We start from the raw sequence: 12,787 nt of genomic DNA, 5'->3' as shown, positions 1-12,787 counted from the left end.
TTCCTCAAGTCCACCACCATCTCCATTGTCTTGGAGTTGTTTAGCTGGAGGTGGTTGTCCTCACACCACTCCACAAAGTTGTTAATCATGTTTCTGTACTCCCCCTCCTGCCCATCTCTGATACACCCCATTACTACAGAATCATCAGAGAATTTCTGAAGATGGACTGACTGAGTTGTAGGTGAAGTCAGAGGTGTACAGAGTGAACAGGAAGGGAGAGAGGACAGTTCCCTGTGGGGCCCCTGTGTTGCTCACCAGAGTCCTGGAGACACAGTCCCGTAGCCTGACGTACTGTGGCCTCCCAGACAGGTAGTCCACAATCCAGGATACCAGGGAGCAGTCAACATCCATCGCCTTGAGCTTCTCACCTAGCAGTTGAGGCTGGATGGTATTGAAGGCGCTGGAGAAATCAAAGAACATGATCCTCACAGCGCCTCCCGGCCTGTCTAGGTGAGAGTAGGCCCTATGGAGCAGGTAGTTGACTGCATCTTCCACCCCGATATTATGCTGGTAAGCAAATTGTAGGGGGTCCAACGAGGATCTGACCTGTGGCCTCAGAACACCTAGGAGGAGCCGCTCCAGGGTCTTCATGATGTGGGAGGTGAGGGCCACAGGTCTGACGTCGTTGGGGGTGCTGCTGTTGCCTTTCTTCGGCACCGGGACCAGGCAGGATGTTTTCCAGAGCTCAGGGGTCCTCTCCAGTCTCAAGCTCATGTTAAAGATGAGCTGGAGTATTCCCTGGAGCTGTCTGGCACAGTCCTTCAGGACCCTGGGGCTCACACCATCTGGACCGGCAGCCTTATCGGGGCGCAGCCTTCCAAGTTCCCTGCCCACCTGGTCCGCAGTGAAAGATGTGGAAGGAGTGGGGTGACAGGTGGACTGTGGGGGCTGTGATGTATCCAGCGAGGAGGAGGGAGAGGGGGAAGGGGCATTGTCAAACCTGTTGAAAAACAAGTTGAACTCTTCCGCCCTCCCCACGTCACCCTCCACCTCTATAGTATGATTACTATTATTATAGCGGATATATCAGAATACAACCAGACAGATTAATAAATTGTACAGCCAGGAAGCATGTTCACACATCGGGCTAGGGCTAAGGGGGGGTATTGGGATTGGGCCTTTGTCTGTAGCATAAATCTTCACTCCTACGCTCCCTGCTGTCATCTACAGGTTTGAGTCATTTCTTGCTGTAGCCTGATTGACAACCTGAGCAGAGTTGCTTATTGTTGCTTTCCTTTTGAAATGTAATCAAGTCAATCCTGTATGTGTCACCACAGGCGAAAGATGTGTTCTCTGTAAATAAAGTTTTGCATTATGAGGCGCCTGGAGCTGATGATTTTTACATTAAAAGTCATGACTTAATTAAAAGTTGTTTTAAATGATTTCAATATACTTTTATAATTTCAGATCACAATTTAATATTTTGCTAAATAAAGAATATGCAGTTTTGTATTAAAAAACAATTGTACAGCAAACATTGATGGCAGCTATAACCAGCAGATGCATTCCACACCTGTATGTAGCCTCCATGTTGTGAGCTAAAATGGCGGCGTCTGCAGGGTGGTGCTCTACTCCTCGGTGATGTATCCGTGTGCTCCGGGGGCGTGGGCGTAGATGAAGTGCAGGATGCTCTGCTGCAGCTGCTCCAGGGCCAGGTCTCGGCAGCGCAGGGCCTCCAGATCACTCAGGTCACAGGGAAACGTGGCGTCGGGAGGGATAACGAGGGCAGAGGCCCCTGTAGGACGAGGACAGAGTCCCCAGACAAACCCTTAAGACTGAGCTTGGCCTTCATATAGCTCTCTAACTGGACAGCATGTCTACCTTGTGTGGCCAGTCGAGTGCATATCCTAGACTATAGGATTGTCTTAAGACTTATTAGAACTAGCCAAGCCTCATATAGGCTTTCTGTGAGGTTTTATGTGATTTGGAGGAAGGCCATGTGAGAGAAATATTAGCTGTGTAGCACTTAAAGGTTACTAATACGCTCTCTGAAACCTTCATTTTTAGGATTAGCCACAGACTTGATGTCTGCTCCATTTACATCTTAGTCATTTGGCAGATGCTTGTATCCAAAGCATAAGTACATTTTTCAAAAGTAAGTGAACCAACGACATCCCATGCATCGTCAGTAAAGCCTTCAATAACAACCAGTGCCACCAGCAGTTGCATCTCTAGTGCAATGTGTAGCAATATGAAGCCAAAAGGGGTTATCTATATATTTTATTAAGACATGCTGCCAAGCTACATGTGTTGTACCCAAGGAGGTTGTGTAATCTGTATATGACAGTATGTACCATGTCTGAGGGTGGAGTTCTATTACAGTATGTACCATGTCTGAGGGTGGAGTTCTATTACAGTATGTACCATGTCTGAGGGTGGGGTTCTATTACAGTATGTACCATGTCTGAGGGTGGAGTTCTATTACAGTATGTACCATGTCTGAGGGTGGGGTTCTATTACAGTATGTACCATGTCTGAGGGTGGAGTTCTATTACAGTATGTACCATGTCTGAGGGTGGGGTTCTATTACAGTATGTACCATGTCTGAGGGTGGAGTTCTATTACAGTATGTACCATGTCTGAGGGTGGGGTTCTATTACAGTATGTACCGTGTCTGAGGGTGGAGTTCTATTACAGTATGTACCGTGTCTGAGGGTGGAGTTCTATTACAGTATGTACCATGTCTGAGGGTGGAGTTCTATTACAGTATGTACCGTGTCTGAGGGTGATGGAGTTCTATTACAGTATGTACCAGTATGTACCATGTCTGAGGGTGGAGTTCTATTACAGTATGTACCATGTCTGAGGGTGATGGAGTTCTATTACAGTATGTACCATGTCTGAGGGTGATGTACCAGTATGTACCATGTCTGAGGGTGGAGTTCTATTACAGTATGTACCATGTCTGAGGGTGGAGTTCTATTACAGTATGTACCATGTCTGAGGGTGATGGAGTTCTATTACAGTATGTACCATGTCTGAGGGTGATGTACCAGTATGTACCATGTCTGAGGGTGGAGTTCTATTACAGTATGTACCATGTCTGAGGGTGGAGTTCTATTACAGTATGTACCATGTCTGAGGGTGGAGTTCTATTACAGTATGTACCATGTCTGAGGGTGATGGAGTTCTATTACAGTATGTACCATGTCTGAGGGTGGAGTTCTATTACAGTATGTACCATGTCTGAGGGTGGAGTTCTATTACAGTATGTACCATGTCTGAGGGTGATGGAGTTCTATTACAGTATGTACCATGTCTGAGGGTGATGTACCAGTATGTACCATGTCTGAGGGTGGAGTTCTATTACAGTATGTACCATGTCTGAGGGTGGAGTTCTATTACAGTATGTACCATGTCTGAGGGTGATGGAGTTCTATTACAGTATGTACCATGTCTGAGGGTGGAGTTCTATTACAGTATGTACCATGTCTGAGGGTGATGGAGTTCTATTACAGTATGTACCATGTCTGAGGGTGGAGTTCTATTACAGTATGTACCATGTCTGAGGGTGGAGTTCTATTACAGTATGTACCATGTCTGAGGGTGGAGTTCTATTACAGTATGTACCATGTCTGAGGGTGGAGTTCTATTACAGTATGTACCATGTCTGAGGGTGGAGTTCTAATACAGTATGTACCATGTCTGAGGGTGGAGTTCTATTACAGTATGTACCATGTCTGAGGGTGATGGAGTTCTATTACAGTATGTACCAGTATGTACCAGTATGTACCATGTCTGAGGGTGGAGTTCTATTACAGTATGTACCAGTATGTACCATGTCTGAGGGTGGAGTTCTATTACAGTATGTACCATGTCTGATGGTGATGGAGTTCTATTACAGTATGTACCATGTCTGAGGGTGGAGTTCTATTACAGTATGTACCATGTCTGAGGGTGGAGTTCTAATACAGTATGTACCATGTCTGAGGGTGGAGTTCTATTACAGTATGTACCATGTCTGAGGGTGATGGAGTTCTATTACAGTATGTACCATGTCTGAGGGTGATGGAGTTCTATTACAGTATGTACCAGTATGTACCAGTATGTACCATGTCTGAGGGTTATGGAGTTCTATTACAGTATGTACCATGTCTGAGGGTGGAGTTCTATTACAGTATGTACCATGTCTGAGGGTGGAGTTCTATTACAGTATGTACCATGTCTGAGGGTGATGGAGTTCTATTACAGTATGTACCAGTATGTACCAGTATGTACCATGTCTGAGGGTGATGGAGTTCTATTACAGTATGTACCAGTATGTACCAGTATGTACCATGTCTGAGGGTGATGGAGTTCTATTACAGTATGTACCATGTCTGAGGGTGGAGTTCTATTACAGTATGTACCATGTCTGAGGGTGGAGTTCTATTACAGTATGTACCATGTCTGAGGGTGATGGAGTTCTATTACAGTATGTACCAGTATGTACCAGTATGTACCATGTCTGAGGGTGATGGAGTTCTATTACAGTATGTACCAGTATGTACCAGTATGTACCATGTCTGAGGGTGATGGAGTTCTATTACAGTATGTACCATGTCTGAGGGTGATGGAGTTCTATTACAGTATGTACCAGTATGTACCAGTATGTACCATGTCTGAGGGTGATGGAGTTCTATTACAGTATGTACCATGTCTGAGGGTGATGGAGTTCTATTACAGTATGTACCAGTATGTACCAGTATGTACCATGTCTGAGGGTGATGGAGTTCTATTACAGTATGTACCAGTATGTACCAGTATGTACCAGTATGTACCATGTCTGAGGGTGATGGGGTTCTATTACAGTATGTACCAGTATGTACCAGTATGTACCAGTATGTACCGTGTCTGAGGGTGATGGAGTTCTATTACAGTATGTACCAGTATGTACCAGTATGTACCATGTCTGAGGGTGATGGAGTTCTCACAGAGCAGAACAGCGATCACAGCGTCCTCCTCCAGGACTCGGCAGCGCAGGGAGAGCTTGCTGTGGGCCTCAGCCAGAGAAATCCTGGGGCAACAACCACAACACAAACACCATTATCAGCTTCTCATAAAACAGGCAGATAAAACCACACAGTGAATGTCTTGTTGGCCATATGCACAGTGAAATACGCTAGTGTATGTATTCAATATTTTTGTCCGATGTCAAATGTACCATGTAGTGTTATGAAAACATTTAATGCCATATATGATCTGTACAGTGTTGTTTTGTAACTCTAGAGGGAGATCACTATCCTTCGACAGGCAAAGTTCCATTAAACACCCCCATTTTATTCTAAGTTAATTCATGAAAGCAGTTTCAGTTGGTGCTCTGGCATCTGTCTCTGTTGGTCCCCAGTAAAGACTCCATTTGCCTCTTTTATACTGCACCCTCCACGTAAAAAAAAAGGTTTATTTTAACAGTTCATTTTTACACCAAATCTGACACTATACTGAAAGGATTTTCCAAACATTTGGACAAACTACATGACTAATTGTCTTCTGGGGTCAGGTTTGCACAGTTAGTGATAAATCAGGGAGACGGCACCACCTTGTGGACAGTGAAGACATTACACCATGAGTAGATGAACGCATTAATACCATTTGCATGATCTCTCTTGAGCTAATATCAGGCGTATGTATGACTTATATGTATTCGAATCATAATGGTCTTATGAGTGCTTGTAGTGGAGCTCTTACAGGAGTTTGACGGAGGCCACAGACACCTTGGCACCGTGTGTTGAGTCTGAGCGCACCGCGCGGCTGGCCATGTAGTAGCCATGGATCATCTTCTCCGCCCCTGGACTCAGCTCCACCTGCAGACCCCGCGCATGGGCCAGGAGCTGGGGCACAGACCACCGCCGTCAATTACTGATTACCATTACCATGATTACCATTACTGATGACATAAAGATTAGTGGTTCTTTTAGCAGCTTTAAAACCAACCTAAAAAGTCATCTTAAATCTACTCAACACTGCAATCACTAATCAGTTAGGTGTGTTTGTGAATGAGTGTGGTTGTGTGACTGGACGTGCTGCTATGACTGATGAATGTGAAAGAGTGAGTGTCTTAATGTAATGCTAAGTCATCTGTATTGTACTTTGTTTTACTTATTCTGTTTGTTGTTTTTATCTGTTACCTGTTTACAGGGACTGCAGATGCAAATTAGCCTAAGGCTAACTCTGGTGCGATGCATCAAATGTTTTTACATTTATGTTTTAATTGCACATGGTCCCTTCCAAATAAAATTGAAATGAAGTATTACTATGTAAACATGTCCAGGTTTATGTGCACGTCTGTAGTGTTTAAACGCATTGTAAACTTTGTCCCAGGGTTTGTTTGGCTCACCTCCTTGTAGTCCTGTGTGGTGAACTGCATGCAGGATGGGTAGAGGGGTTCTCCGGGCTGCACTGCCCGTCTCAGGGTGTGTACCGTCTGGGCCAGCAGGGCCTGCTCACCCCCCATCTCCCGACATTGGATCACCAGGCCAAAAGCCTCCGCCAGCTGAGCGGGGACTGGACCCATTTCCTGAACTCGTAACACACACAGCGTTTGGCTTTAAAGGGTGTCGGTGGCTCTGCCTCGTAGCGTGAGGTTTAGAGATAGGCGGCCGTCACCAAGACAATTCGAAGAGCTCCCAGAGGAATGGAGTTACGAGACCTCCTGACCAACCGGAACTGAGCAACCCGGCCTTGATAGACCACACTCTGACCTTCCCAGTCACATGGAAGTAGCGTTTCTAATACCATGACAGCACTAGCATGTCTTATCCATCCGGACGTGGAGGGAAACGTGAGGCCTGTTTTCAGGGTCTGAGATGGGAGGTCGCCTGTTCCCTGACTGGGAGCAATTAACTACTTCCTTTAGAGAGAGTCAATTGTCTACACTTACTGTTTTGCCCTCTCAAAACCTACAAAAATACATTTGTGTCATGTTCCGCATGATATCACATGAACCTGAAGTACATTGTCTTTGTCGATGTTGAGCTCTATTGTCCTTGTATTTGCGCATTATGAAATTGCATTAGAAACTAACATACTATTAGAAGTATCTGACTACAAAAATAAGGACATAGCTTTAAATTCCCCAAAATACTGTACACAATTACTGTAATGTTGAAATGCATGCTTGTTGAAAAAGCCTAGGTTTACAGTGAGCTATTAAGAGGTAACATTATGAACTGACCGCTGTTCCCAGCAGCACAGCACTGTCCCCTCTGCCGGTCCTCCTGGAGGGGGCTGTGGAGTCCGCCAGGGCCCAGAAGCTGCACTGGAGGGGGAAGGAGAGCGTCTGGTCAGCGTCCTCTCCATACTTCTTCCCTGGGATGAACACAGACACGGAGCGGCTCTCCAGTGCTGAGAGAGGAGGGGGAGTCGGCAGAGAAACAGAAGAATTTCAACGTTTATTCTTGCCATATATAACCAGTACCAGTACAGGTACATTGGAATTCTTGTAATAGCTTGTCCTTACAGTATCTTATCAGCACTAATCAGTTCCTCATTCTTGTCCTAGGTACGCAGCTAGACATTAAAAGTTACCAAATTGGCAATTTACTTTAACCATAGAAGAAGTCAGGATTATTCTCTACAGGTAACCATATAGAAGAAGTCAGGATTATTCTATACAGGTAACCATATAGAAGAAATCAGATATATTCTATACAGGTAACCATATAGAAGAAGTCAGGTATATTCTATACAGGTAATCATATAGAAGAAGTCAGGTATATTCTATACAGGTAACCATATAGAAGAAGTCACGTATATGCTATACAGGTAACCATAGAAGAAGTCAGGTATATTCTATACAGGTAACCATATAGAAGAAGTCAGGTATATTCTATACAGGTAATCATATAGAAGAAGTCAGGTATATTCTTTACAGGTAACCATAGAAGAAGTCAGGTATATTCTATACAGGTAACCATAGAAGAAGTCAGGTAGCTTCAATGAAGAGACCGAGGCCCTGAGGCTCGATTATAGATCGTCTCCTCGCTGTAGCTACCTGTCTGTACGGCGTCCATCTTGTCCCTCCTGTAGCCGCCCAGGTCCCCCAGCATGCACACCCCCCCGGTGGCCAGCAGGGCGGAGCCGGCGTGGACGCTGGCGGTGCCCGCCCCGTGTTCGTCCCGGGACAGAGACGCAAACATCTCACCCGCCGCCTGGTGTCTGACACCGCGCCCTGCCAGGCCCAGACTGTAGGTCATCAGCCTGACGCACACACGCACGCAGACACACACGCACGCACACGCACACACACACACACACAAATCAAATTGAGATATAATCCAGACAGACATGAATAGATCACCAGGATCAGGTGAGGTATTTAAAATAACCCAAACCTTCCATATAGACGCTCCCTAGCATAGCGGAGACCTTGTAGATGCACCTGTCTATAACGAGCGTGTCGGTAGCCAGGGCCAGCAGGTCGAGGCAGTGAAGAGACTCTGGCTCGCCTGCTCCGGTCTGGACCAGGCTGAGGAGCAGGCCCAGTTTCAGCGTGCTGTACAGGCCTGGCGGAACCACCGCCGACCCAAACGAGTTAGCCACGATGGCCGAGAAGCTCCAGGTAGAGCCGGCTGTGGCCGTCCTCAGAGCCCGGAAGTTAGCACTGATCTTGTGCGGGTCTGTGGGGTGGCGGGAGGTGAGAGTAGGCCTATATGCTGGTTATCAGGTAACAGATACTGCACATTATACAACGGTTAGTTCTGGTTCTTGATTCTGATTGGCTGGAGGCCGTGTTAAAATACTTTGTAACACACACCTGGGACCGCATATCATTCCATTTTCAGTATTAACGCGCCTCCCATTTGATCCAATGCATTGTAGTTGTTGTTGTTGCTTGGCAACCCTTTTGTTAGGGGAACTATTTTGCGCGGCGGAATTGAGGGAATGATGCTTCGTTTTGAATAAATGTTAATATTTTACATTGCTGTGTGTTTTTTTTACACTAATAGCTGTAGTAACCGTTGTATAAAAGCAATAAACCACTCGAGGCCGTGTGTTATAGTGATTTTATAACAGCTAGGGGGGTTTTACTCCGCTTCACGTCGTACCTAACAACGCCCCCTAGCTGTTAACACACGGCCTCTCGTGGTTTATTGCTTAAATGCAGCATAAGGAAGCTCTTGGGGAGGAAACATTCCACACTTAGGCTACACAGAAAAGGCCACATTGTAATGTAAGAAAATGTGTGAGAAAATGTGACAGTTGAACCAACTGGAGGTATTTCCCAGTGTGTGCTTGCATGCAGAGAAGCTGCAAGGCAGGTCAGATTAGGAGAAGGGTATAATGTGAACTGATCTCAGCGGGTCCTTACACACTGGCTCCCACGGTCGAACGCTATTGGCCTCCACACTCCAGGTGACTTTGGGCCACTGGTGCACGTGCGCAGGTATGCCCAGCACTCGGTACAGCCGGCCAATCCTCATCGAGTTACACAGTTCATCTAAACGTCGGGGGGGAAGCAGAACAATAACACTCAATAACACTTGAGAGAGGTTGTTCTGTCCTGTCTGCCGGTCACTAAAGAACATGCACACCTCCACCCCTGCCAAGAGCAACACCGAGCAAGTCTCGCAGAACAAAGATCCCACTGTGTGCGTGTGTGTCGTGCGACTAGCTAATGAGTGTTCCTTACACTTATTAACATATATGTTTAGTAACCAGAGACCTGTGTATGAAATTCCTCTGTAAGACTGGGTCAACACAATATGCTAATACTGGCCCTGAGAATCGCTGCTCTCTCCAGGGTAATGGCTGGACAATGTTATTGGAGGGGACAAGCACACCTAATACCCCCCTGAGGGGCACTGAGGGGCACTGTGGTGGCTGGATACCCCAAGCTCTGTTTATTTGAACTCTCCCCCACTGCGCTCTAAAATGAAGTGTCATTATGAAAGCAAAGGAGAAATGACTTACTTTTAATAAACTGCTTGACTTAGAAAATACTGTAGGCTTATCATTCTTTAGTAAGGGCCTAATCCTGGTTTATGAAATATCCTTATCCCAAACAACTATGTGAGATTCATTTAGAAAATGTATTTGTACCGTACAAATATATCTCCCCAATCTACCATACAGTTACATACAGTATACATACATACAGTTCAACAGTACTACATCCCCGCCACTAGATTGTGTAAAGATGATAAAGACATTATGATAAGTGTACTGTAACACCGTGTCCTAACTGCTTGCGACGCGAGCAACAGAACGCGACATTGCATGCTTGCTGTCCTAACTGAAACCGTTAAATTTCCTGTTCTGTTACGTCATTTGTCTATATTCCCAACTGAAGACAGTTAAAGAACGAACGCCTGTCAATGCGGGCGACAGGAGAAAAATAGGAACAGGGCGAGCGTCAAAAGGGCAGTTAAAACGTTGTGCTGCGTCGCTTGTGTCCAGTTAGGACATAACAATAGAAAACAAAGCAATGGAACGCATTTTGTTGCTGATGCTCGCTCGCGTCGCGTGTAGTTAGGACACGGTGTAATGCACATATGTGAACCTACCCCTGAGAAACAGGCTCACAGACTGGTACCTGAGGGAGCTCTCTGGACGAACACTCAGGACATCCAGGGCTTTGACATGAATCAGCTCTACCAGCTGCTTGTCTGTTCCAGTCACGTTACAACACACACACAAACACGTAAAATGGTGGTACTCAAAAATGGTCTTATTCAACAGATCAAACTGGGACATATGAGGCAAAGCCATGAGTTGAGTCACAGCAAGCCAACCATCTTCGTCAGACATAAGGGGGGGGGCACGGCTCGTGACAGACAGGCCACACTCTCACCCCCAAGCACTCGAAACTTGAGGTCCTCTTTAAGGGGAGAGGAGCAGGCGAGACAGGTGAAGTCGCTCCTCACTGTGGATGATTCGGTGGCCCCAGGGGCGTGCACTCTGATGTGGCGGAAGCCTCGTGGAGAGAAAGTAGAGTTGAGAGATTACTTTGGGTGAGGCGGAGACTGCGTTCAAGAATTCTGGAAGACCACTAACACAGAAGTAGTAGAGTGACAATTCGTAGCAGCAAATGAGAGACGCTAGCCCAGGTTAGACTGGGCGTGGCATATCTATGGGTGGGAACGCCTGATCGCAAAAGTCATTACTGATTGGTGTCGCCGAGATTCCGGCGCTACCAATGAATTGCAGGATCTGAAAACCAGAATTGTCCCAGACCCATAGAGAGATCTGCAGCATGCAGTAACATAGCTTACGTAGTGTATCAGCGAAATAACTCTCATGGGTCTGGCGTTCAGACTGCTAACACAGTAACCTCTTAGCTAAAACAAACAAGCTTCGATCAAGGATGTTAACCCTTTCGATACGACCACGTCACCGGCAACATTTTAAAAATATCTAACAAATATTTAATAATATTTAAAAAATATCTAACAAATCTAAAAAATTCCTCACTCCAACACTTGCTGAAAGCTGAGAAACTGTGCTTTCTGGTATTATAGGGAAAATCCAATTAAGAGAGTCATTTTCCTCCAACAGTACCTGTTGAGCAGGGGCAGTCAGCCTCCGTACAGAGGAACCTGGCGCCCTGGGTGTACTTGGTGACCCTCGTCATGGCAATCACAAGGCCCTCCATGGCAACGGGCCTCACGGAGCCATATCCACGAGGGAACTCGCAGAGATCCAGCGAGTATTCAGGAAACGGAGGCAAGTGAGTCAGCTTCAGAATCACATTCACCTGCAGGAAAGAGCCCACAGTAAAAAGCCTGAGTTACTGACCGAACCAGCTTACCGTGAGACTGTCTCACTGCATTGAGGCTGTGTTGTGTGAACATTCATGAATCATGAGTGATAATTGCTTACCTGGCTTTCTGTGTGTATCTTGTCTATGAGAGAAAGTGTCTTTATTGCTAGAAAACAAACCTGAAGGAGGGATAGTAAATAAATAAATAAATAGAACCGTATGTCTTTTATCATTTAGACATGTTGAGACACGTACTGTAGCTGGAAGAGAGGTGGTTATTTAGACTCACTGACTGAAACAGGGTTGTGGCTGTCAGGGGGTCGTGGAGGACACAGTCACCCAACCTGGGGTCCAACTCCATCACATCAGAAGGATTCACACTGATGCAAAACCTGTAGACTGCCTCGCTCTGTTTGGGGTCTGGACAGACAGGTCAATTTGGTTTGGTCTATATAGCCTTTCAGTCTGCCATGACAGTCCAAAGGCCCAGCTGGTTTGCTCTAATTCAGACTAAAGCCTCGCGATACTAGGACGTAGGCAACCACTGAATGACAGATAATGATAAAAAACAAAGTATCGCGAGGCTTTAGGTCACCTCTGGATCACTAGCTGGCTAGCTCTAGGTATACCTAACTTTCATCAAACGTAGCCTACCGTTGAATGACTGGCAGTCTTCAGACAGTTTAAGAAGACCACCACTTCTGTCTAAATAAGACAAAACGGACTCTTTAAGTGATAACGCGTCGTCCATTTTGAGGGGATGATATTTGCCAGTATAAACACCTCCTCCAGCTGGAGTCCAGCAGGTAGACAAGCTTGGACGTCACGGGCTACAGCTACGGCCTGTGTAGAAGGCTAGTTCCCATATACGTAGAGACCGGTCTAACCCTAACCTAGACCTGGTCCAGGGCGATATCTATACAGATATACAGATTATCTGTATAGATATCGCCCTGGACCAGGTCTAACCCTAACCCAACACTATACCTAAGCCTAACCTTAATTTAACACTGAACTTAACCCTAACCTTAACCCTAAATGGCCTCTGCGTTTATGGGAACTACATTTACCGTCCTTCTAAACCGGCCGTAGCTGTACCCCTTTTAG

At 45.9% G+C, this 12,787-nt stretch overlaps 1 protein-coding gene across 1 annotated transcript; it reads right to left on the bottom strand.

Moving 5' to 3' along the window:
* Positions 1-1,568: 1,568 nt before the first annotated feature.
* mcmdc2 (minichromosome maintenance domain containing 2) lies at positions 1,569-12,431 on the bottom strand (the record flags this gene model as incomplete). Its single annotated transcript, XM_084443584.1, has 14 exons — positions 1,569-1,735; positions 4,887-4,996; positions 5,668-5,810; positions 6,317-6,496; positions 7,154-7,323; positions 7,973-8,178; positions 8,360-8,597; positions 9,290-9,418; positions 10,485-10,586; positions 10,772-10,894; positions 11,479-11,674; positions 11,800-11,859; positions 11,970-12,100; positions 12,335-12,431. The coding sequence occupies 14 exons, from the start codon at positions 12,429-12,431 to the stop codon at positions 1,569-1,571; spliced, it is 2,052 nt and encodes a 683-aa protein (XP_084299710.1).
* Between the last annotated feature and the right edge of the window lie 356 nt (positions 12,432-12,787).

The sequence above is a fragment of the Borostomias antarcticus genome, assembly GCF_949987555.1.
Source record: "Borostomias antarcticus genome assembly, chromosome: 9".
Classification (NCBI taxonomy): domain Eukaryota; kingdom Metazoa; phylum Chordata; class Actinopteri; order Stomiiformes; family Stomiidae; genus Borostomias; species Borostomias antarcticus.
The sequence above is the reverse complement of the archived record's forward strand: the minus strand, read 5'-3'. Positions and strand labels throughout refer to the sequence as shown.